General features: G+C 50.9%; 1 protein-coding gene across 9 annotated transcripts; it reads right to left on the bottom strand.

Moving 5' to 3' along the window:
• Nucleotides 1-5,030: 5,030 nt before the first annotated feature.
• Nucleotides 5,031-19,730, bottom strand: Syt3 (synaptotagmin 3). Of its 9 annotated transcripts, none has more exons than XM_087639247.1 (12): nucleotides 19,664-19,730; nucleotides 19,231-19,344; nucleotides 18,888-19,031; nucleotides 17,638-17,808; nucleotides 13,529-14,057; nucleotides 11,677-12,052; nucleotides 10,850-11,068; nucleotides 8,796-8,916; nucleotides 8,513-8,684; nucleotides 8,289-8,421; nucleotides 5,699-5,766; nucleotides 5,031-5,527 (listed from the first exon to the last, which is right to left on the bottom strand). In XM_087639247.1, the coding sequence occupies exons 4-11, from the start codon at nucleotides 17,786-17,788 to the stop codon at nucleotides 5,701-5,703; spliced, it is 1,767 nt and encodes a 588-aa protein (XP_087495373.1). In that variant the 5' UTR covers nucleotides 17,789-17,808; nucleotides 18,888-19,031; nucleotides 19,231-19,344; nucleotides 19,664-19,730; the 3' UTR covers nucleotides 5,031-5,527; nucleotides 5,699-5,700.
• Nucleotides 19,731-26,020: the final 6,290 nt, after the last annotated feature.

Here is a 26,020-nt window from a genome sequence, read left to right as displayed (position 1 = left end):
TATCTTCACAGCAATATGAGACATTTGTTTCAACTGGTGAGACCACATTAACACAGTGTTGTGTTGGGTGATCTCAGCCAAAACTTGACAGGATCTAGAATCACCATGGAAATAAGACTCTAGCTATTCCTGTGAGGGATCATCTAGGTTAAGTGAGCCCCTGGATTTGCCCTGGAGGAATTATCCAGATTAGGTTCTGTGAGGTGAGAAGACCCACCCTAACTGTGGGCAGTACTCTCCCTTGAGCTGGAGTCCTCCGCTGAAGGAAAAGCAAGAATGGAGCTGAACAGTGGTCATTCTTCTTTCTGCTTCCTGGCTGTGAAGCAAAAACTGTGACTCACTGTTTCAACCAGCCACCACTATGGCTTCCCTGCCAGGATTTGTTGTATCCCAAATTGAGACAATGGACCCTTCCTTCCTTAAACTGCTTTGTCCCAGCAGTTTAAGGAGTAGCTAGTACATTTTTTTGTTGTTGTTGCCTCTGTGCCCTGGTCATCATGAACAGAGCTGTTACATTCTAATGGTTTTTTTTTTTTTTAAACTCTTCTTGGGTTAATGCCAAGAAGAAGGACTGAGGCTACGGATGCTAGGAATGCACTTAGTTCTTGTGAGAAAAAGGTCAAAGTAGCTTCAAAAACAGCTCTGTGGCTTGGCATTCCCACCCACAACAAAGGAACATTTGTGGCACTTGGTATCCTCACAAGCATTTGGTGATATTGATGTCTTAGATTTGGGACTATGGTGGTTTGAATGACAGTGGCCCGCCCCATAGGTCCATATATTTGCATGCTTTGTCCCCACTGTATTGCATAATACACTATGTGGGGGAGATTAGGAGGAGTGGCCTTGATGGAGGAGGTGTGTCACTGGGTTTGGCCTTTGAAGCCTCCCCCATACCTCCTGCCTGCTCCAGCAAATGCTCCATCGTCCTGTCTATCTGCCACCATGATAACAATAAACTAGCCCTCAAAAATGCTTTTGCTTTTTTTTTTTTTGCAAGCCCCCAATTAAATGCTTTCTTTTATAAGAGTTGCCTTGGGCATGTCATTCTCCTGGGTTTTATTGTTTTCATTTGCAATTTGCTGATGACATATAATATTGAACCTATTTCTATGTACTTAATATGTTTAACGTGTGTGTGTGTTGTGTGTGTGTCACAGCACACATGTGGAGGGCAGAGCTTGACATTGTGTGTCCTCCTCAATTGCCCTCTACCCTATTTTGTTTTGTTTTGTTTTTGAGACAGGGTCTCTCTAAATAGCCCTGGTTGGCCTCGAACTCCCAGATATCTGTCTGTCTCTGCCTCTGGAGTGCTGGAATTATAGGTATGTACCACTGCCCTGGCTTTACACCTTGGTTTTTTGTTTGTTTGTTTGTTTGTTTGTTTAGACAGGGTTTCTTACTGGAGCCTGACATTTCAGCTACACGGGCTGGCCAGTGAGCCTGTGGGATCTTCTTGCTTTCTCCCTCCCCAGCACTGTGAGGTTGCAGGTGCACTCGACTGGTGGCCTCTGAACTCGGGTTCTTATGGTTGAGCAGGTTGATTTAGTGCGCTGAGCTGTTTCCCCAGCCACAGTGATTTGTGATCTTGTTTGTCTACGTGATTGGACCCAGACACACCCAGGGAATTCCTAAAACACATCTTTGGGTGACTGAGGATGTCTACAGAAAAGATTAACTAAGGAGTGAAGATCTGCCCACAGTGTGTGTGGTTCTGTCGCTGTGAGCTGTGGGTCTGGATGGGGCATCGTAGGTACACAGGCACTCACTCTGCACTCCTGGCTTCCGGATATGAGCCACTTCGCCCTACCAAGATTGACTGAAACCTTTGTAACCGTGGAACCCACACAAACCCCCCTCCCCTTGATTGATCATGAATTTTGTCAATGGCAGCAAAAGTACCTGCGTGTCATCTTTAGTAGAAGTCGAGACCGTTCCTTCACTTGTACATTGAGTTATATAAGATTTTATTGTTCTGTTGTCTTTTGAGTCTGGTATCACTTAGCCCAGGCTGGCTTTAGAGATTCTATGTAGCTGAGGTTGGCCTTGCCCTCCTGTTCCCCTGGCCTCTGACGCCTGATTGCTGGAGCAACAGGTATGGGCTGGGTTGTCTGTGTTCCCTCTTACTGCCGAGGTTTCAGAGTTTTGTGCATATTTGGGGCAGTAATCCTTTAACTGCTTGCTGTGTTTTGCCAAGATTTCTTCACAATCTGCAACTCTTCAATTTTCTTTTTAAAATCACACTTATGTATGTGCCCACTGCTTGGTGTGCACGTGCCAGCACATGTGTGGAGGTCAGAGGGCAAGTTGTGAAAAAGTTGGTTCTCTTTTTCCACTAGGTGGGTCCTAGGGATCAAACTCACGTTACTGAGCTTGGCAGCGAGCGTCTTTACTGAGCCCTCTCTTAATCCTCCTGATTTCTAATTTTCTATTACTCACTTATTTAATGTATGCAAGTACTCCGTAGCCGTCTTCAGACACACCAGAAGAGGGCACAGGATTCCATTACAGATGGTCATGAGCCAACATGTGGTTGCTGGGAATTGAACTCAGGACCTCTGGAAGAGCAGTCAGTGCTCTTAACTGCTGAGCCATCCCTCCAGCCCCCATTAATTCCTGATGTTCCCACCGTCCTTCTTCATCCAAAATCCACACACTTTTGTGTGTGCACTCATGTGCATGCATGTGCACAAGCACATGCATATGGATGCAGTGCTCACAGAAGCCAGAAGAGGGCATAAGATCCCTTGGAGCTGGTGTTACAGGTAGTTGTGAGAAGTCTGACATAGATGTCGGAAACCAAATTCAAATCTCTGGGAGAGTAGCAAGCACTTTTAAACCCTGAGCCATTTCTCTAGTCCTGTAAGTTTGTTTGTTTTCAGACGATTTTAATGAGGTTTGGTGTGTGTGTGTGTGTGTGTGTGTGTGTGTGTGTGTGTGTGTGCTGGTTGTTTTGAGTCATGATCTCATGTACTCCAGGCTGGCTTCAACTTTTTATGTAGCCCAGACTGGCCTTAAATTCCTGTTCTTCTTGTCTCAGCCTCTCCCTGAGTGCTAGGATGCAGTGTGCACCACCACGTCCAACTCTGATTTTACAGTGATCCTTGTGCATGTGGGTTCCCAGCAACGTTATTCACAGAAGCCTAAGGGTGGGAGGAGATGCCTCTGTCAACAGATGACTGAGCGTCTCTGAGGATGTGGTGCAATATGGAGAGGTTGGCTAGCGTGCACGAAGCTCACAGAGCCCTGAGTCAAGTTTCCGGCAGCAGAAGTACAACACAGCAAAGTACTAGATGCCCAGGTGAGCAATGTCGTGTGTCTGCAGAAAAGGGGATACTGGCTCATCTCTCAGAATGAAGCTGGCCCAAGGATGCTAGCTCATGGCTATGATCTTAGCACTTGGGAGGCTGAGGCAGGAGAATTGAGTTCAAACTCAGCCTGTGAGAGAGAGGAGGGAAAGGGGAAGGGAGGAAGAGGAGGGGAGAGGAGAGGAAAGTATAGAGGAGGGGAAGGGAAAGGAAGAGAAGAGGGGAAGGGAGAAGAGAGGAGAGTTAGGGATCTCCAAATAAGATCATCTTGGTTTTAGACTGGTCCCCACATCCAGTAGCAGGTGATCTTGTAGCAGACAAGCCGAGAGGTTAGGGGTAGAGCTCAATAGGAGGGCTTGCCCAGCACGTAAGAAGCCCTGGGCTCCATTCCAACTTCACAAAACCCAGGGGTGGTGGTGCTCAATTGTCGCCCCAGCATTTAGAAGGTGGAAGCAGAAGGATCAGAAGTTCAAGGTCATCCTCAGCTACGTGATGTGTTCAAGCCAGCACGAGCTACGTGAAATCCTGTCTCAAACAAAACAAACTGAGGTGGGAGACAAGGGACTGTCCTGTGAGGACGCAGCTGGACTGGAGTGATGGGTGTTAGCTATGCAAAACCAGGCGTGCCCACCTCCATCAGCTACCAAACACATCTTGACTTCTGACTTCGGGTCCTGAAAGACAATTGCCTGTGTGCTCGGTCCACCATTTTGAAGTCCTAGCCATCAGACCAAAGGAGCAGCGGCTCTGTGGGTTTCTCTTTTGCACACTGGAAGACTTTGTGGAAATGCCGTCTATGTAAAGGAGTTGTGAATGAATTCCAAGGAGCCAACGGTGAGACCCACCCCTTCCCCTGCTGAGCACTTCTTGCGGAGACAATCCATCAAAGGCCCCTGTGTTCCTGACTGAAGAATTATAAATTCTAGATGCATTTGCCATAAGAACAAAAAGGGGATGAGGTCCCCAGAGTGTCTGGACTAATGATGAGGGGATGGGGAGAGTCCTACAGCAAGCTCGTCAGACTTGTCAAGTGATTGACTTAAGGTGGCCATTCAAAGCTGAAGCAGGATCAATCAGAGCCTTTGCCCAAATACGAGGGAACCCGAGAAAGCGTGGGCTCACTTCATTTTCTCAGAAATTGTCTTCTTTCAGGCCAGTTTTAGCAGGTCCTGGGTGAATCCCATTAATGTCCCCTCCCTTCTCCTCATTCTTCCTCTTGCTCATGCTTCCTTGCTGCTGAAAAGCCCCTCATGGAGGAGAACCCAAATTACAAGAGGTCACTTTCCCAGAATGCTTTGCAACCTGGAGTTAGTTACAGCTAGGTTTGTTTGGGCAGCTGCAGAACTTGTAGAATTCTTGAGAAGGACAAGATGGTTGCATAAGGGAGGCCTCTGTCCGAGGCGGCTGCTAGGATGACATTGCATAAGAACAGGCCACCCGGTGCTGTGGTAGAAGACAGCCTGTACCCAGGAGAGGAAGGCCAAGCCAGCCTCCAAGCTGCCCCATTACCTAGGATGATCTGTCTTTGGAAGGTTTTTTAGAAGCACATAAGAAATTTCTGTCACTTCGTCTAAGAGATGAAACAGTCGGGAAATCTGTTTTGATTTCCATCTGTAAATATCATTCAGAGGCTAAGGTTTGGAGAAATCACTTAGTGGCCTAGTCACACACCCTCTCATGCTCTAGCACACCTCCTGGTCCCAGGGAGACAGGAGCCCCGGGTGGAATGAGACTCACAGAGTGTGTTTATTTCTGGTGACGATAGCAGCGGCAGAGGGGGGGTCGGCCAGACGCAGATGGAGGGACAGAAAGGGTGGACGCTGGAGGGTGTGTCTGTTCAGGGGACATCAAGGATTGGTCTGTCGACATTCACAGTGAGGACACAGGCCAGAACAGCAAGACTTAGACGACAGCAAAGGGACAGACAGAGAGACAGACAGAGGGGTGGGGGCAGGGGTCCCCAGACATGCATGGCCCCCTGCCTCTAGGGGGAACTCTGGGGATAAGAAGACAGACAATGGAGGCCGAGAACCTCCCACCCTGAAACAGGGAGCTGGGCCTGCTGCCTCCTAGCCTCACGCCTCCAGGATAAGGAGGAACAGGTCCAGGCCGCCCCGCACCAGCAGCTCGGACATTATGGCTTCGAGATGAGTTCACAGTCCGGGCAGGAAGGGATGGGTCCTGAGGGCGCCTGGTCCAATCCCAGGCCTAGACCAGACCTAAAAGTTGAAGAGGAGAGACCTGAGAGGGTAGGATGTAACCACGTAGCTATATCAGCACCGTGGAGGGGGCCTAGTCCCCTCCCTCCGGCCCATTTCCCCCTCCCTCAGGCCCATTTCTCCCTCCCTCAGTCAGAGCTCAGAGGTGCACCTGCCTCCTCCAGGACTTACCCTCACTCTGAATTCTCTTTCTCTGACAATCCTTTGCCGCCCTTGGTAAAGCTGCTTAGAGTCTTCTCCTGGAGTTGGGGGTGAAAGAAAACAACCTCCTTACCGTGAGGGACGATTCTGTCCCATTCCTCTACATGCTGTCTTAGTTCCCGGGCGGGGGGCGGGGCGGGGGCGGGGGCGGGGCGGGGGCGGGGTTTGGGAAATGGTATCACCATCCATTCTACCAGCGGGGAAACAAAAGATAAATATCTAAAAACGCAAGTAGATAGGGTCACAGAAAGGGGCCATAAGGTGTGTCGGAGGCTCAGGAGGTCCTGGGGAGCCACAGAGCAGTCCGCAGGTTTTGGGCAGGGTCGGCTAGCTAGAGGCTGCCAAGCTGCCTTGGGCTGAAACCCCGCCCTCCAGCGAAGGTCTCCATCCTGCAGTGTCACCTAGTGGTGGCAGTGTGGCTCACTGGAAGTTTCCAGAGTAGAGTGAGTGAGCTCATTGAAACAGTGAATGAATGCCCAAGGGAACACAGCTTCTGTCCTCACAAAAGGGTCCCATCTCTCAGGATCTCAATTCTGAGCTCTGGGCCTAGCTGTTCAACCTGCTGGAAAAGGGGCTTGTGGATGTGTGTGGGGGGGTGCAAGTCTCAATGGAGAGTAGAATCGACTTGGGATTAGCCTCAGCCTCAGGGATAGGGTTAGCCTCAGACTCAGACTCCCTCATTCCATAGCCCAGTCTGACCTGGAACTCACTCTGTAATCCAGGCTGGCTTGAAACTCAAGGCAGCCTCCCTGTTTTGACCTCCTGAGAGGTCTTACAGGTGTGAGACACGAACCCAGCATATACACTGTTTAGGGTGACTTTTCCTTAGAACACCAAAGCAACAGAAAACTACCAAGAAACAAAGATCAAGGCACTGAAATCTACATCACTCTGAACAGAATTTACAGCAACTTTACTTTTCTCCACTTCTGTGAAAGCAAATTTGTCAATATTTTCAAAGTGGATGTCTTTGCAGAGAGAAAGCAGTCACCTCGACGTTTTCTGTGAACCCATGGATGAGTGTGTGTGTGTGTGCATGTGTGTGCTTGTGGTATATTCATGAGTGTTCTGTAGAGACATGGTGTGTACATGTGTAGCTTGTGCTTGGTGTATACACGTGTGGCTGTGCATGCGTGGACTGTATGTGTGATGTGTGTTTGTGTGTGCAGGTGTCCATACCTATGTGTATACATGCCTGTGCACAGACGGAGCCCAGAGCAGGATGTGGGTCCTCTGTTGCTACTCTCCCCCGACTGCCTTGAGACAGGGTCTCTGCCTGAATGGGAACCTTACCACTCCAGCTAGGCTGGCTGCAGGGGAGCTCCCTTCCCCTCAAGACTGTGGTCGGGGACGTGGCAGTCATGGGTGCTGGGGATTCAGACTCAGGTCCTCTTGCTTGCAGAGCAAAGGCTCCTACTCACTGTGCCATCTCCCCAGCCCCACTTTGTGTTTTGAGACCAAGTCTTTCAACAGGATCTGGGGCTCATCAATTAGGCTACGCTGTCTGGCCAGTGAGCCTCAGACTTTTTTCTGTCTCTTCTTCCTCGCTGCTGGGTTTTTAGGGTGTGACTCCAGACCTGATTTTTACCTTCATTCTAGGGCTTTAAACACAGTCCCCATGCGTGCACTGAAGGTACTTACTGACTAAGCTGTCTCTCCAGCCCCAAAAGGCAACCTTAAACAACTTTTGCATGGCTGAGAAGTGGAGGCACAGCTTCTAATACAAAAATGGCCACTTGTTCGGGCTGGAGAGGTTAAGGGTTAAGAGCACTGGCTGCTCTTCCAGAGAACCTAGATTCTGTCCCCAGCACCCACAGGGCAGCTCAGATCCATCTGTAAGTCTGATTCCAGGGGATCTGACACCCTGTTCTGGCTTCGGCAGGCATTGCACGCAAATGGTTTGCAGACACACAAGCAGGCAAAACACCCATACACATAAACTACATTCTTTTATAAAAGTGGCCACAGCTACCCGGTCTCCCCAACCTGTGCCCCACCTTGCCCACCTGAGCCTCCTTCTAAGCCCCTCACAATGCTCTGTCTTCCAGAATGTTCTCCCAGGGCCTGTATGGAAAGCCCTCTACCTCAAAAGCCTCAGACCACAGCCCCTAGGCAAGAAACCGACACACAGTGTTCTTTGCAAGGGATGCTACCCGGCGACATTTTGTTACGTCGTCTTTGGAGTCTGTTATTGTTGTGAGTGTTGTGGTGTTGCTGAGCTATGCCCAACTGCCTGCTATTTTCTTATTCATTCAAAAAAGAATACTTCTCTTCTTTACACCGCCATCTACTAATATTCACACCTTGCTCTGAGGGAGAGGGGGAAAACGGTTTATCACCCAGCTTGTTCCTATATTTTGTGTTTAGCGTCTGTGGGAAAGAGTAGCAGCTGGCCACTCCTAAACACTCGACAAACTAAACCCTCACAGTGGCCCTCGACTTAGCTGCCAGTCACAGGCTGGAGAATCGGTAAAGGAAACCGAATCGCTCTTAGCTCACGCGGCAGCCAGACAGCTTGGGCCCTCGGTGCCCGTGCAGGGCCGAGGTGGCCTCCACTCACCTCCACTAGCTGGTGCCAGTGCTCCACAGGCTTGCGAGGGTTAGCCAGCATCTCTGCCCAGTGTTCTCTGCCATGTGGGTCAGCGGCCTCTGGGCCCACGCGGCACACCCCGATCACTTCATTGTGGCCGATGCTGGGGATTGGGAAAGCGATTACCGGAAAGGTCGGGGGAGGTAGCCAGCCACCTCCAACCGCGCCTTGTCCCACCTCATGGGTGCTCTCACCAGTCATAGTCTACCACTGCGATACTGAGACCCACGTTCTCCACGCTCTCCGGAGCCACGTCGAACACCAGGGCCTCGTTGTATGTGGGGTTCAGCGTGTTCTTCTTAATGGAGGTCTTCCGTTTCTTCAGACGCCGCCCCTCGCTGATCAGAGAGGCCTTCACGTAGGGGTCTGTACAGAGAAGCCAGGGAACTGAGCAGATCCCTTCTTCCTCAGGCCCAGGGATCCAGGCCTCAGCCCTCCTCTCCCAGACCCTAATCTTCTTCAGCAACCCAGACACACCTGAGAAACCAGTGAGGTCCATTGCTTTGAGGTTAGAGGCTTTGATGATGGTCACGGTGAGGCGCCCGGCCGTGGGGAGGTAGCAGAGTGAGAAGTTGAGCTCCCCAAGATCTGCCTTTTCCTGCAGTGGGAACAGAGGACAGGCAGCGTGACCATCTTTCCCTGCAGCCCTCGCCATTCTACCTTCCCTGCGCCCCACTGCTAGGCTCCCGTGTACTGAACAGTCTGACTCTTGGCTAAGGCCCCATAGCTTCTCTACTACAGCTGTTCACCATCATCAGACTGTTTGTTCTGTAGAGAAGATGGTGGGGCCCAGAGACCAGGGAGAGGGAGAGAGAGAATTGGCAAGAGAGAGACAGAAACTGAGAGGAGAGGACAGAGATCAGAGAAAGAAAGAAATGGACAGAGATCAGAAAGAGACAGAAACCCAGAGAAACAGGTAGATGGGGTTAGGTGGGGGGATAGACAGGTAGAGTGGGGCACTGACCTGGTAGGCAGGAGAGACAAAGGCCAAAATAGAGAAATAGTCAGAGACTGAGGGAGAGACCTAGCGAGAAGGGGGAACAATCATGCCCGGTGTAAGTCATCAGAGTGCCAGGGCCCAGAGTTAGGGGCACACACGGGGCTTGAGGGCACACAGGAGCTTATGAGATAAGATCACAATGTTAGGGCTTTGAAGGGTCAGGGATGAAACCAGGCTGAGGGGGAAAGGTTTCATGAGCAGAGAGAACAGCATGTGCAAAGACCTTGACAGCAGTGAGCTGTGCCAGGGGCTGGAGGCCCCGGGGTGTGGGTCCCACAGGACTCTGGCCACTGCTTCCTTCTAGAGTGTCCCAGAACTGACAAGAGGCCTCCCTGGACGCTTTATCCTGTTCTTCGTGTGTCTCACGTGCTCTCCAGCAATCTTGCCATCCTCAAGTCATGTAGGCCAGGAGGCTCTGTGTGTGGCTCAGTCTGTCTCTTCTCTGTGGCCTCTAGCTGCCAACCCTGCCGCCTGTGACTGAGTGCCTGTTCCCACCTCAGCACTTGCTTCTCTCTGTCTCTTCTACCTTTCTCTCAGGGTCTCTGCTTTTCCACTCTGGTGGGGGAATGTATGAATGAAGGCTGAGTGAAGGCCTCAGGTGACAGAGGGCTGGGCAGAAGGAGACAGGACGGAGGCAGAGCAAAGCCCTTGCACGGGCACCTCAGGTGGCAGCTGGGTGAATGGGAGTTCCTAGGTCCTGGAGACTGAGGGACAAGCAGGTTTCTTACGGAAGAGCTCCAGGCAGCTGCTTCATCCAAATCCCTGACACAGGAGAAGACTGAGGCCCAGAACTGCCCTCTCCTGGATCCCCAAAACTAGTAGGAGCCACAGATACAAACTGGGTTGGGTATGAGGCCTGAGGACCCAAGGGCTCAGGACACTCAACCAGGCCTCAGCATGGCACTGGGACCACAAGGGAATGAGAGGTCCCTTGCCAGGGGCCATAAAAACCAGAGAGTCCAGGGTGTGGGCTCTTTGATCTGATGCTATGAGAAGTAGGAGGAACCCAATATATGAGATGTCTGAAGAGCCAGGTGGTAGGATTCCCAAGGAACCCCAAGAAGACAGAAGGAAAGGATATGGAAGGGTTTGAAGGGAGTGATTTGAAGAATTAGGACCTTCAGAGAGGGCCTGAGTGCCGGAAGTCTGGAAATGAATAAGGGGCTGCTGGGAGGGAAAGTTATGGAGAAGGAGTTGACTAGTGACACCTAGGCCAGAGGGCAAAAGTCACAGTGATGTAGTGTGAAGTCCTGAGGTACTGGGTGGGAGACAAGCTTGGGAGCCTAGGCTTCTGGCCTGATGGTAAGTAGTATTCCATAAAGCCGGAAAGGGCAGAGATCCCTTTGAGTCCCTCTATCATCCTAGCTTCTGTGGCTGCAATATTCCCTCAGAAGAATGCTTAGGCCACTCTGGGATGGGAAATGAGAATGTGGAAAGTCCCAGGTGAGGAGGGAGAGAGACAAGGGGACCTGAGGATGCAGAGAGAAGAACCAGCCGGTGCCAGGGCCCATTATGGGATGGAGCCACTGACCGAGCCACCCTCCAGGATGTCCCTCCAGAGTGGACGGTCAGGGGGCTGTTCAGCAAGCTCCAGCAGGTTGTCCAAAACCACCTGGCCGATGAGATCGTGCCTCGAGAATCTGTCGAAGTCATAGACACTGAAGTGCAGCTTGCGCTGCGCCAGCTCGGCCAAGGGTACCGAAAACTGAAACGTCTCGTTGAAGATAGGGTTCAGCGTCTTCCTGTGCACCTGTGGGGTGGAGGCAGAGACAGTTCTGATGCCCACTGGCTTTGTTCCCAGGATCAGTAGATCATGTGCCCCTATCTGCCCTGAGTGTCCAGATCCAGCCTCCTCCCTCACACCCACGGGACCTCCCAAGTCTCGTCTTTCAGACTCAGGATACAGATTTCAGCCCTATTTCCTCACAGCCACAGATCTATACTCTGCCCTCCTCCTGAAGACATGGAGGTCCTCCCTAGCTCTTCTCTTTCAGGCCCAGAGGTTCATACCACAGCCCTCCTCCATAACGCCCAACCTCCTCCAAATACCATTTTTCTCAGACCCAGTTTCAGGTCCCTGCCTTCCTCCTTCAGACCCAGGGATGAAGACTCCAGAACTCCTCTCCCAAACCCAGGAGTTCAGATCCCAGCCTCCTTCTCTTGACCCAGGGGTCTTCTCCAGATTCCTCCCTCAGACTCAGGATACAGACCTCAAGCCCCCTTCCCTCAGACCCAGGGCTCCTCCCCAGCCCCCTCTCTCAAACCTGGTAGAACACACACACACACACACACACACACACACACACACACACACACACACACACACACAGAGTGTGAAACCTGCCCCCTTGCCCTGACCTTGGTCTGGAACTTCTTTTTGCGATCAGGCAACAGGTAGATCTTGACGTAGGGGTCTGAGAACCCATTGGAGTCCTTTGCTGGGAGATCCAGGGCCTGAAGGATCCGCACCACGAGCTGGTCAGAGCCATAGAGGTACCGAAGGGCAAAACTGATGCGGCCACAGGGTGCCCCTGCCTCCCCAGAGCCCCCGCCGCTTCGCCGGCCACCAGGTCCAGTGCCCTGGTATAGCTCTGGCTTGATCTGACCGATGAGCTTGGCTTTCTCCTCTCCGCCTGGCAGGGGTAAGGGCAGTGCAGGTGGTCGCTCCTCACTGCTTGGGTCTGCTTGGGTGGTCAGGGTCTGCTGGGTGAGGGGCCGAGGCAGGGCTGGGTACCTGTGTGTCAGGGAAGACCAAAGTGAGGTTCAGATCCAAGTGGCATCTGATCCCATCTGATTCCCAGCCTTGATCTTGGATAAGATGCCTGTGCTTCCTGAGCCTCAATTTCCCCATTTGCAGCAGGAGTGTTATCTGCATTTCTGAACTAGCCCCAGACAGACCTCAAGGTCATCAGGACTCAAGTTGGTGGCCAGATGTCCTTTCCATCCTGATACCTCAAAGCCATCTTAGGCCCGGCCCCCATTTCCGTAGCTCATCACTAATGGCTGCTCTGGGCTCGGCCTGTCCTCTGCCTGCCTAGGCTACTGGCTGCATTTCTCCTTCTCTAGATGGCTCAAGAGTTGGCACCTCTCCTCCTTGGCTCACAGCCCCGCAGTGGCTCTCCAGTGCCCTCAGGACGCAGCCTTCCCACCTGCCACTTCTAGCCTTGATGGGTCTGGTGTCCGAAGCTTCACGTCCCAGGCTTTTCCCAGATTTTATCCCCTGCCTACATGCCTCCTGGCTTTCACACACACACACTTGGCCTCTTCTGCTCTTTCTCCTGCCTGAAACAATGTGGGCACCCCTTCTTAGCCTCCCCACCATACAAGTGTCCATCACGATACCTCCACCTCCAGGAAATTCTCAGCTTCCTCCAAGCCTTGGTAGTCTCCAGAGCTGCTTCCTGTCTCCTAGTGTGTACCCCTTGGACTGTCAGAGCCCTGAAGGTGGAGGCCTGGACACAGCATGTACCAGAGGCTGATCTACCAGACCCTAAGCTTACATGCACAGACAGAGGAAGACTGAGAACAGTCAGGTGACCAACAGGTCCAGGCTTCTAATTATAGCTTACACTGAATGGGACTGATAATTACCTAAACCTCAGAGACTAGTCCCCATCAAACCTAGGCTTTTTGTCAGCTATGCCAAACTTTGGCAGAACCACATCCTGGCATCTCATTGAGGGAAGGGTTCTACCCATCAGTCACATCTCCCCAACCCCTCCCTGGGGGATTCTAGACAGGGGCTCCCCCACTGAGCCATGCCCCCAGCCTTATTTTTAGTTTTTATTTTAAGACAGGGTTTCTTCACTAAGTTGCCTAGGCCAGCCTCAAAAATTAGATCTTCTTGTCTTAGCCTGCAAAATGGCTGGGATAGCAGGTATACTACCACACTAGCTTCTAACCCGAGATTCTTGTCTCCAGGCTACTTCTTCTTCTTTTTTTTTTTTTTTTTTGGTTCTTTTTTTCGGAGCTGGGGACCGAACCCAGGGCCTTGCGCTTCCTAGGCAAGCGCTCTACCACTGAGCTAAATCCCCAACCCCTCCCTTTCTCTTAAGTATAGGAGTCTAGGCCTTGGTCTCATCCTCCCTAGCTTCCAGGAGTCAGTATACCATTACCTGTCCTGACCCTGGTATCGGAAGAGCCACAGATAAGAACGAGACAGAGAAGCAGAGTGTCATAGTGAAGCCCCAAGCCCAATCCCCTTTCTCACCTGGTGGTGGGTGCTAGACTTGTGACCTGCTGATGAGACTGGGCACTGGGCAAGCCCCCACCACTGGGAGGCAGCAGGAGCAGCCCAGAGCCTGTTCCACCCTCAGAAGGCAGCTCAGGGGATGTCTGGCTTGGTTTGACCCCAGCAGCTACCACAGAGGCCACAGCAGCCTCTGGATATGAGTCCATGTCCAGGTAGGAAGGTTCTGGAGGCTCAGAGCCCCCAAGGCCACCTGGTTCCAGCAGTTCAGCAAATGGTGGATGGTGGGCTGGGTGTGCATGATGGTGCGGACCACCCAGCAGGGGATGGCCACCTAGGCTGGCTCCCAGATGGTGCCCACCACCTCCTACCAGGCCTGCCAGCCCAACCCCAGGGGCTAAGTCTTTGCGCAGGGGGCCACCACCCACTGCTGAGCCCCCTTTGTCCCTCCAGGGCACCCAGCACAACTTCCAGGACACGAAGAGAGAGACACCCAAGAGGACGATGCCACAGAACGTCACGATGACTGACAGCAGGCTCACGGAAATGTCTGGAAAGGGTGAAGAGAGAGATCGTGGGTCATGAGGGGTCAGGTCAGTGCTGCCTTGACTACTTTCTCAGAATGCCTGGGTTTGCGCTCTATGCTTCTGCTATGGTCACACTGTTATACAATGGCTGTTTTACAGAGCCTGTGGGGGTCACATTGTGTAGGTAGCAGGTCCTGAAGGCTGTCTTCAGGCTTTGTTCTCTCTAGCTCATGTTGTTTCTCTGTCATGGGGCATTTCTGAAGGACAAGACCTCTCAAAGCTTAGAGACGATCCAGGAAAAAAGTTGCTACCTGTCCTTGGGAATCCACCTTAACTTCTACGAGGTTTATGCTCTGCCTTTGGCACGTGGGATGAATCTACTCTGTTCTTTGTTGCAGTTGACAGCAATGAAGGCAAATGACAGGCAGAACACAGTAGCAAACATTTTGAGATGTGACAATATAACTGGCACCTCAGGGTTACCCCGGGAGATTGACAACATATTGGCCCCATTCAACAACAGGAAGTGGAGGTCCAGAGACACGAGATGATGAATGGGGACAGGGGTGAGACCTCAATCAGTAAAGTACTTGCTGCACAAGTATAAGATCCAAGTTTGGATTCCCAGCTCCTGCACAGAAAGGCTGGGCAGCGTAGCATGTGCTTGTAATCCCAGCACTGGGGAGGCAGAGTCACCTGGATCCTTGGGAGCTGACTGGCCAGTCAGCCTAGCTTACTTAGTGAACAGCGAGTCTGTTTCAAAAAACAAAGTGGACCAATATCATCTATGGTTGACCTCTGGCTTCTCTTGTGTGCAATGCACACGTGCACGGAACCTCCCTTCCCCCGCCATACACCACAGTTGCCACACTTAAAACCTATGTTCTTACTTTCACACATCATTACTTTTTGGTGAAGAGTGGCCCGAGAGAGACTTCCTTGTTCAGATAACCAGTCTCAGGACTGTGGTCACATGATATAACATGCTAACTGGTGCCTTCTGAATGTCAGTAACATGCTACCCTGTTTTGCTTCGAAAGCCCAGCACAGTCCATTTCTTACAACCAATGTTTTATGGCTCTTTCAGTAATTAGTACTGGGAGTGGGGTTTACGGTGTATGGCTCCTTTTCTATCAATACCAGGAGAAGGGTCTCTTGGATGTAACTCTCTAAGCTGTGAGAATTTATTTGGAGGAGACTCCTGGGATGGGAGTTAGAACAAGGATGAGCCCTTGCTGTTTGTATATGGAGAGATTGTTGGGCAGGGAGGTAACTCAGTCATTGCCAGTTGGCACATCTAACCATAATTGCTGTGTTCAGGGAACAGTCAGAAAGAAGGAAACACCTCGTAGTGCTAGATCACCTGGCGATGCAAAAGCAGGGTGTGACATTAATCCTCATGCTACCGTGTGACCTAAATGTGATATATATCTCATGTCCCTGCTGCGAAGACTGAGACTGTGGGAAAAGGGAAGTCTGGGGAATGTGTGCCAGGTGTTGTTGCAAGGACCCTGAGCTTTGTCCTGCCACCTCCCTCGGGGTGCTCCTGCCTATGTAGCCACCCTTCCTACAGAGAGCTCTAGATGCAACTGAAACCAGAGTTCAGGATTTTAGAAGCCTTTTGTACCTGGGAGAGACCAGCACATGGGAATCATGCAGCAAACTGGCTAGATGCTTCTAACATTGGCAGTACAAGATCCCCGTCCCAGAGAACTTCAAGCCTCTCCTGCTCCCCCATGCCTGTCTGCACAGCTTAAAGAGTGAAAAGCCAGGGCAGCTGTGTGCCTAGAGCAAAAGACACACTCTCTCCAAGCCTGACCAGCCCCTAGGTGTGAACCTGTTAGAACAGGCACATATCTGAGAGCTCCAAGCTCTTGAGATGTTTTCCCTGTTGCCCTGAGCCACGCTGAACAGTCATGGACAATGCTAAATTACACTGGGCCCAAAGTCTATCACTGGAAGAGCTAAGGAATAAGGTTGCCACACAGACAGTCCACATCATCTACTTGTGATGCTTCTTCTTCACTGTCAATTCTCCTAGATTTAAAACTACCTAGGAGCTAGGTGTGGGTGGCTCATGTCTGTCATTTGAGTGCCTATAGGCTAAGATAGGAGGGTTGCTGTGAGTTTACGGCCAATCTGGGCTACATAATGAGTCCCAGGCCAGTTTTGGTTACTGAGTGAGACCCTATATCAAAATGTAAAACATGGGGCTGGGGAGACAGCTCAGTCAGTAAAGTCCTGAAAGCAAAAGGAACTGAGTTTGATCTCCATAACCCACATAAAAATAGTCAGGCATGGCGGTGCACACGTGTAATCCCAGCCCCCACAGACACAGAGACAAGCAGATCTCTGGGCTCACCGGCCATGCAGCCAAGCTGACTTGATGAGTTTCAGGCCAATGAGAGACCCTGCCTCAAAAAATTGAAAGGCATGTGCCAGCAATTAAGGGTACTTGCTACTCTTGTGGAGGACCTGGATTTAATTCATAGCACCCACATGGTGGCTCACGACCATCTGTAACTCCAGTTCCAGGGGATCTGACAGTAGATATGTGGCGCACAGATATATATGCAGTCAAAATAGGTAGACACATGAAGTAAAAATAAATTAAAGAGTAGACAGCTCCTAAAGGGTTTTCTGACTGCCAAACACACTCGTGCACACATGCAGCACACGTCTGTAAGTGCAAGGGCATTTCCAGAGAGGACTCATGGAGAACCCACCCAATACAGCCAGCACTGCCCTATGACCTGGAAGCCCAAGTGCAATAAAATAGGAAAACCAGGTAGGAGCAGCATCCCCAGGATCTGTTTCCTGGTTGACCATGCTGTGAATGCCTTCTTCCTATGACAGAGCCACACCTCTGAACCCACGAGCTAAGTAAATCTTCCCTCCTTTGTTTCCATCATGAATTTGGCCACAGTAACGCAAAAGCTAGTGGATGGATCACATGCCCGAACTCCAACCAAAACGCTAAGCACTAAGGTTTGGGGGCGCTTCTCTGGTGGGTAATGAGGAGTCACATACCAGTATAATGGGAGAATTAAAGATGACCTGTGACCTCACTGGAAGGGAACACTGGACAGTCATACCTCCTGCTCCTGGACTCTGCCCCACAACCAACACCCCGCCTTTGACTGATTTACTCTGTAGCTTTTTGGTGTGATTAGTTCTTCTAGAGCTAGCCATTGTGGTTCATGTCTGTAATCCCAACAGCTGAGAGACTGAGGCAGGAGGGTTATTTCAAGTTTGAGACCAACCAGGCTTCCACAAAGCCTTATCTGATCCCCAACTTTCTCCTCAACTCAAAAAAAAAATCATGATTTCTGACGGGGATATTTCATGGCTGTAGTTAGGAAGGAGTAGGTCTATGGGACAAAACTCCAAGGTCGGGGGTTAGATGGACCAATAGAAGCAAACAAGCTATTTCTCCCCTTTCAGGGGTTCAGAGACAAAGCAGCAGCAAAACAGAGGCAAGGCTCTCAATGGGACTGTACAGGGGGTAGAAAGCTGAGCGGCTCAGCTCTGACCTTCCCAAGTCTTTGCTGTTGGGGAGTTGGGTAGAAGGCAGTGTCTAGTCGGGACAGCTGGGGTTCTGACCTGCATCCGGACCCCGGGGATATCCTCTGATTCGCAGTTCGTTGAACTCTTGACACCTGTCATTGGTATCAGCATCTCGGATCCGTGCACAGAGGTCTGAAACCAGGATGAGGGCCCGCCGACAGAGGTCATCTTCGTAGTCCCCAGACATAGTGGCCACGTGATCCTACACTTAAGAGTGGGGTGAGCAGAGACGCAGATGGGGACAGGAAAGGTGCAGCGAGAAGGAGGGAGGAGGTCTGGTAAGGGGGCAAAGGCCAGAGGGTGGTGGCTCAGGAGCCAGGATTAGAGGATTGAAGATGACAGATGTTATCGTCACTTCTTGGGGTCACCATCTAATGAGAGCAGTTAAGGAGCAAACAAATCAATGGAGCCACGCCAAAAGGCAGGGCACTCTCGGACTAAAGGAATGTGTCCCACGGGGGCACAGACTGAAAGTCAGGGCAGGTATTCTGAGACCCAAAGTGGGAGATTGGAGGCAGCCATCTATAGTGGGCAGGCAGACTGTGGCAGGTAAAAGCATTTTGGGCAGCTGGAACACCATTGGTGGGAGGCTTAGAGTGGAAGGCGGCTGGAGGGTCAGAGGAAGGAGAGTCAAGTGTGAGGCAGAAACCCCAAGTTGAGAGAAGGGGAGCTACGGGGACAGATGGAGATAGGACCCAGTGAAGTCCGCAGCCAGGGAAAGATAGACACAGAATGCGGAGTATAGAGGTTGAGGAAGGAGAGGCTGGGAGTAGCGTGCACTTCATTTTATCCAAGACATGGTGCACACACAGAGAGAAGTGAAACAAGGAAGGCAGGGGTGTGGGCAGAAATACAGAAATACCTTCCAAAGAAAGACAGGTAGGTCAGGAGAGAGAGAGAGAGAGAGAGAGAGAGAGAGAGAGAGAGAGAGAGAGAGAGAGAGAGAGAGAGAGAGAGAGAGAGAGAGAGAGAGAGAGAGAGAATATATATATGCCGAATTCCAGGTTGGACAACCAGACAATGGCTGGAGACCTCAGATACAAGGCAAAAGAAGAGAGTTGGGAACACAGACAGACAGACTCATGGTCTGGAAAAAAATTTTTAAAAAGGAGAACAGGAGAGAGAAGTGGAGGTGGGAGAGGAGGGAGTGACACAAGATTTGGGGCTCGACAAGAGACATGGGTGGGAAAGGGCCCCCCCTCCTCGGAAGGAAAGAAGGAGGGCCAGACAGTCAGGAGCAGAGGGGTTGCTGATGAAGACTGACATTCGGCCAGGGTCAGACTCACCTGTGCTTATCCCTGCCTTGTCTTGGGTGGCAGCCGAGGAGGCGGGGGGCGGTAGCCCATGGGGGTTGCAGGGTGGACGAGCCTAGCCGCTGCGGACCGGTCCCCACGCTTGCCAGGTGGCAAGAAGGGGGGCTGGTGACTGATCTAGGGACCCAAACCGGGAGGGGAAATTCAGCCCAAGCTTTGCATCTTGCCCCACTCGAAGTAGCTGCGCGACCCCAGATGACCCCGGTGAGGTCCAGCCGCCCCCTCCCACCTCCGTGCCCCCAGCAGCTAGTTAAAAGCTTAGGGACTACAACTCCCAACTGGTCTTGCTGCTAATGCTACTGCAGCTTTATCGTACCAACGCTGCAAGGGCTGCTGGGAGTTGAAGTCCTCAATGTATCCGGTCTGCAGAAGATGGGATTTTTCTTGGGGAGGGGTGCTGGAAGGGTTAAAATGTCAGGGTCCCAAGACGCTGCAGGAGAGGGGAACCGAGTCCAAGAGCTCAGAGGTCACATGGCTCTAATCACTTAGAGGTCATGAGATGGGTCACTAATCCCCATATTCTGGGGATGGGAGGGCGAGGGTGAAGTGCACCCAGGTGTATTGAAATCAAGATCCCCCTTTTTCCAGGGCCACGTGCCCCTCCCCTGGGGCGTCCAGCTGGCACTGCAGACTCAGCTCTCCAGCTCCAGATGCGCCCCTCTTTGCACCGACCTCCGCGCCCCCACTTGGGGCCGCCCCCTTGGGATGAGGCTGGGGCGGGGGCGGGGGAGGGGGAGGGGCGGACTCACCGGAGCCCCGGCTGCTGCAGCCCCGAGCGCGCGCGCGCCCGCCCGCCGGCTGCCGCGGTGCCCGCCTGGCTCCTCCCCACCCCTGTCGCAGCTACTCGGCTCCTCCCAACCCCTTTTCCCCCCTCCCCCGCCAGCCCATGCAACCCAGAAGCCAAAATCGGTATGGCCCTAGCGTGCACTTCCCTGGACTCTGGTTGCAGTTTCACCTCAGTGAGAGGCCACCTGAGGGATCTAGAAGGTTAGGATTCAGAGGTCCCAGGCCACACAAACTCCTTCCTCTAGGGAGCAAGCCCTCAGGGTTTACAGCTGAGCTGGCAGGAATGAAAGCTGGCCACAGTAGGTCTCAGGTTTTAGATAGAGCCACAGGCACTGGATTTGAATCCTGCTCTAATCCCCTTGAGACTCTTAGCATCCCAAATCTTGATGTCCAGCAAAATACAATGAATTATCTCCTAAGGGATGTAGCTGGAGAAACCAGTCAATGTGCGCCAAGCGCTGGCACCAAGTAGGTGCTTAATGACCACTTACGGGCGCGGAGCACCCAGTTTTTTTTACCATATTAATAGCAACTAATGAAAATTGCCTCTCACCACTACCAGTGTAATGAGTTAAGAGCTTTTGAAGATGTCTTCTCATGGAATCTTCTCTTTGGCATAAGGAAGAATGCAATCAAGTTGTTCCCATTTCACAGAACAATTGAGGCCCCTGGGGATTTAATTCCTCCCACAGGTCCTGATCCTCATAAAAGCAGCCCAGAGGGGTGGCTTGGAAGTCCCTGTCTCCCTCAATTGCTATTGTCCTCCCTTTTCCTCCAACCAGTTATCCAAAATAAACACACCCCCCAAGGCCTGATGGCAGAGGTCTCTCTTCCCAGGGGCTCTAGATGGTAAGGGAAGAAGACAGCAAGTTCCAGGTCTGCCTGGACTGCAGATGAGTTCAAGACCAGCCTCCGCAGACGAATGTGACGCTGTCCAAAAATCAATAGAGAGCTGGGGGTGCGGTGTGGCAGTACTGCCCCTGTCTAGAATCCTCCAGTGAGGATCTGGGGGCATTGCTAAGAAGTAGAGCCCTTGTCTAGTAGAATCTCCCAGTAAGGTGCTTGGGTTAGTACCCTAGTTAACCAGTGTTTGCGAGCATATCTGAGACCCTGGGTTCAAAGCAATCCTTTTAACTAAATTGCCCTCCTCATTGTAACCTATGCATGCATTTTTGCAGTCATTGTGTCGGAAGCCTCCAGAAAGGTTCCTGGCTCCATCCAGGGTCCCGTGCTTATGCTTCTAGCCTTGTCTCACAGGAGTCTGAGGAAGCACGCATAGGTGTCTGCCCACCAAAGGTGCGAAAGGACTTAGTGGCGAGTCAACTCCATCCTAGCCATGCAGCTCAGCCTGACCAGGCGGTGACACACAGAAATGTGCACACAGATGGACTTGCCAGCTTCACATGACACATCCTCAAAGAAACACTGAGTCTGAGGCAGCTCCGACACGGCGAGGCAGCTGCAGCAAGAACTAGCCATCTGTGCGACTCAGGAAAATGCATGTGTGTTAAATGCCAGCTTGGCACGCTGTATGACTTCTGCTGGGTAAGTTCCTAACTGCCTTAGTTTCCCTCTTTAAAAAGGAGGAAGACTTTTAAATTAACAAAGAAACAAAAACTTTGGACACTAGGTTTTACTATGAAGCCCAAACCAGATGAGAACTTGTAATCCTCCTGCCTCAGCTTTCTGAGTGCTAGTACTGCTGGTCTGTGCCTCTACACCCCCCAAAGGTGATGATAATCGGTACACATGTGTGCATGTATGTATGTGTGCATGTGTGCACATGTACTGTACAGGTGTCAGGGTGTCCTCTATCTTGCTTTTTGGCTGACCTGTGAGTTCCATCAATCCCTCTGCTTCTACCTCCCAGAGCTGAGATTAAAGTGGGCGCCCGCCACCACACCTGGCTTTTTATGTTGTTCTGGGGATCAGACTCATAGCATGTTTGCTCAGTAAGTGCTTTACTGACAAGAGTTTTCTCCTGGGACCTGAAATTGATAATTTAAAAAAAAAATCAGGTATTGCATCATTATTTCGAAGATTGAACTAAACTACCCTGGGTTCTGCCTGCCTAGAGTCACCCATGGCTCAGTAATAGAGCACCTGTCTCTTATTCCTCAGGTGAGGGGCTGGCGGTGGAATTCGGTGGTTAAGATGCTTTCTGTCAGCTAGTGTTTGGCGCTGTCAGTGCTCGTGCTTATACTTGTTCATTGAATCCTTACCTGCATCTGACAAGTGAAAGGAAGAGGGCCCTAGAAGGCAAGGATCCTACCCGCCTCCCGTAGAGGGGAAATGGCTGAGTTAACTTGAAAGTCACTTTAGGTCTTGCTGGGGTGACCTTGCTTTACATTGTTTGAAGGTATGCCTGGTATTTTCAGTTGTTAATTCTGTACAAAGAGCTAAGAGCTGGCAGGATTCCATATTGCCATTTCTATCCCACCACCAGTTTTCTATATGCAATGCTCATTATTCCTCACCCTCCCCAAAGAGGAGGCTCAGGCAGTCCTTGTGGCCTGAAGGCCACCCTGAGAGCCAATCAGGCGTTTTCTTGCTGCTGATTGGTTTAGGCTGAAATATGGTTTTTGTATAATAAAGAGCTGATGGTCAAACCTGGGTCAGGAAGTGAGGGGACAGGATTTCCAGAGAGAGAGAGAGAGAGAGAGAGAGAGAGAGAGAGAGAGAGAGAGAAGAAGAGGAGGAAGAGGAGGGAGAGGAGGAGGAGGAAGAGAACTTTGGAGAGTCAAGAGAGACAGAGGGCTGAAGACACTGAAGGAATCAGAAAGGAGAGAATGGAGCTGTAGGCAGGTAATGAGAACTCCTGTAGGGAGAGGTAGATGGTGGAAAAGTTAGGATAAGTTTAAGTGAGCTAGCGGAGAGACTGGCCCAACTAAAGGCCAACAGCTTTAAACTGTGTAGAGCTCTGTGTCTTACTTAAAGCACAGGCAGGTTCGCAGAAGCCCTGTGTTCGGTCTGAACCTGGCGCCTTGACTTTATGTGCATCTAGGATATTTGAGGGCCTTGGGTGTTGTTGCCACTGGGCGTGAAAAATGGAAACCAGGAAACAGAATATGCTGGCCATTCTACTTGATTTAATAAAAAAAAAAAAGGAAGTAATACAGTCCATCAATTCATCAATTCTCTCCAGGCAGAGAAGATGGCTTAGCGGGATAAGGAGCTTGCCACCAAGCCTGACGTTCTTGAGTTTGGTCCCTGGGACTCGCGTGGTGGAAGGGGATGGACACCTGAAGTGGAAATGTCTGGTTACTTTGGAAAGTCAGTTATAACAAATGATGCTTTGCTGGTGAACACAGGTGAAAGGATGCCTTGCTAAAGCAGACATATGGTGGAGGAGTATAAATATGACCCCACAGACAGTGGGAGTGAGAGCATCAGTTGTCTTGTGTCACCTCCCTAATCTTCACTAACAACACACATGCATCAGTTTGCCTTACATCGCATTGTTGCTGAGCTCTGCTGGCAGTGACACCTTAGACAGAAACTCCGAAAGCACTCCTGTGGCTCTTGCTGCTTCCGAGGCCCCAGGCCAGTTGGTGAGGCTTGAACTGCAGCTGCTGTTTCCTGCAGAGAGGACTGGACTACAGCAGCTGATTAGTATTTGGTGTTTGTTACCAGACTGAAGAGCTCATATCCTGACAAATATTGAACTCGCCCCCAAAGAACTATTTCTGGTTTTTTGTTTTTTGTTTTTGTTTTTTTGGGTTTTTTTTTGTTGTTGTTTTAAGATTTATTTATCAGACACACCAAAAGAGGGCATCGGATCTCATTACAGATGGTTATGAGCCACCATGTGGTTGCTGGGATTTGAACTCAGGACCTCTGGAAGAACAGTCAGTGCTCTTAACCACTGAGCCATCTCTCCTGCCCCAAAGAACTATTTCTAAACAGGTCCACTTCCCGTGTATTCTAATAACTTTTCCACTACCTCTGGTGGCTGGTGGGCTAGAGGGGAGGTTGAAGATTTATTAAAATAGGCTGCAAAAATTTATGTCTACAGTCACTCCCAAGCTATCCTCTGGTCTACATATGTGCGCCATGGCGTGCATGTGTCCACTCATACAGAAGATATGAGAAAATTTTTTCAAGTTTAAAAAGTTAGCCTCGAGAGCACTGATACAGAGACAGATGTGGACCATCTTGGGACTGTCCAGGCAAGTTTAGGGTGCTGAGAGCACTGGGGAAGATGTCAGGGAAGGCTTCTGAACTCATGAGCTTATATGGGGCATGGCAGGATCTAAGGTTGAAAGAGATTAAGGGAGGAGGGTGTATGGGTTTGAATGAGAATGGTTTCCATTGGACCATAAATTGAAGTTGGTCCCTCGTTAGTGGAATTGTTTGAGAAGAATTAGGAGGTGGCCTTGCTGGAGTGGGTGTGGCCTTGTTGGATGAGGTGTGTCTCTAAGGGTAAGCTTTGAGCTTTCTTTTTTTCTTTTTTAAGGGGTTTCCTAGGCACCCAGTGAGTTTCTTTCTTTTTATTTTATTTTAAAGATTTCTTTATAAGTACATTGTCGCTGTCTTCAGACACACCAGAAGAGGGCATCAGCTCTCATTACAGATGTCTGTGAGCCACCATGTGGTTGCTGGGATTTGAACTCAGGACCTCTGAAAGAACAATTAGTGCTCTTAACTTCTGAGCCATCTCTCCAGCCTGGCTTTGAGTTTTCAAAAGCCCACTTCAGGCTCAGGCTCTAGCTCTCTCTGCCAACGACTTGTAGGTAAGATGTTGCTCTCAGCCATTCGTCCAGCACCCTTCATGCTTGACTGCTGCCAGGCTCCCCATCATGATAGAGGTGGATTGGCCTTCTGAAACTGTAAGCAAAGCCAGGATTAAACAGTTTCTTTTAAAAGTTGCCTTGGACATAGTGTTTCACCATACCAACACAGTAGGAACTAAGACAGAGAGGAGACTTAGAGAAAGGGAGAATCTGAGGGAGACCTGTGTAGAAGGGGGCTGGGTTCAGTCAGTGGGATGGCCATCGGAAGCTGCTCTCTGTCATTCTCTGACGTTTTCGCTACCTTGGACAGTGCCTGACCCATCACGGGTACTCACCAAATCGAATGAATGAATGAATGAATGAGTGAATGAATGAATGGCCAAGGGGATAAAGAAGAAATGGGTGGATGGTGTGATGGTTTGAACGGGAATTTTCCCTTATAGGGTCGTGTGTTTGAACACTTGGTCCTTGGTGGTACTACTGTTCAGGGAGATTGCAGAATCTTTTGAAGGTAGAGCCTGGCTGTAGGAAGTGGGTTACTCACATGGGCTTTGAGTGTTCATGGTCTCCATCCACTTCCAGTTCCCTTTCTGCTTTCCGTTTGTGGTTAAAGATGTAATCTCTGAGCTTCCTGCTCTGGTTGCCTTCTGCCATGTTTCCTCAGCTGTTCAGAGCTTCCCCTCCAGAACCGAGAGCCCAGGTTAATTCTTCTACAGGTTGCTTTTGTCATGGCGTTTCATCGCAGCAGTAGAAAAGTAGCTAGTGTGGATGGAGGGATGGAGAGATGGATGCTACTTGGATGGCTGCCTAACTAAGGATAAAGGGGAGAGGGGAGGACCACTGGGTGAGGAAAAAGTTGGACAGAGGGTTGACGGATGGATGGTGGTGTTTATGAATAAGTAGTGGGAGAAGAGATAGGGTCATGGGCGAACAAATTGGACAAATCCCTTTGCACTCCTTCCCACAATTCCCTGAGGCATTCTCTCCACCTACCCATCCTGCTTGCCTAATGGGAATCCCACAGGATGCCGCTTAATCCCACCTGAAAAACCTGTGCTTGAGGTGGGCCAGGCTAGGTCCTGGGGTTCAAAGAGATGCTGTGCAGATTCATACCCATCTCTGCCTGGACACAGATATCCATCCTTCCCAGTGTTCAGTAGCTAGAGATAACCTCAAGAGAGAGGTCAGCCAGCTTGCCAGGGTTTGTGCAGAGGGAAGTAGGAAAGAAAACCCTCCAAAGAGAACTGCAGCCAGCACTGCTGCAGTTCTGACATCATCTGTGAAAATGGAGGAAAGTGCTGACTCGGGAATGTGGGTCCTGGGCTCGCGGCCAAGGGTTGCTGATGGCCTGACAGAGGTGGCAAAAGTAGCCGAGAGAAGTAACTGGCAGCTGGACAGAGGAAGCAGCCGGGCAGCAGGGGCAGAAAATTGAAGAAATGGAGACACAGAGCAATAGGGACGAAGAGAGGGAGGAAGAGAGAGGCGATACAGGACAGGGAGAGATGTTTCCGGGGAGATGCGCAGGACACACAGAAAGGGGTAGGGCCACACAGCACGGTAAAGATGCACAAAGTTGGGTGTGAAGTT

The sequence above is a fragment of the Rattus norvegicus genome, chromosome 1 (assembly GCF_021556685.1).
Source record: "Rattus norvegicus strain SHRSP/BbbUtx chromosome 1, alternate assembly SHRSP_T2T, whole genome shotgun sequence".
Taxonomy (NCBI): domain Eukaryota; kingdom Metazoa; phylum Chordata; class Mammalia; order Rodentia; family Muridae; genus Rattus; species Rattus norvegicus.
Note: the sequence above shows the minus strand (reverse complement) of the source record. Positions and strands in the feature narration are given on the sequence as shown.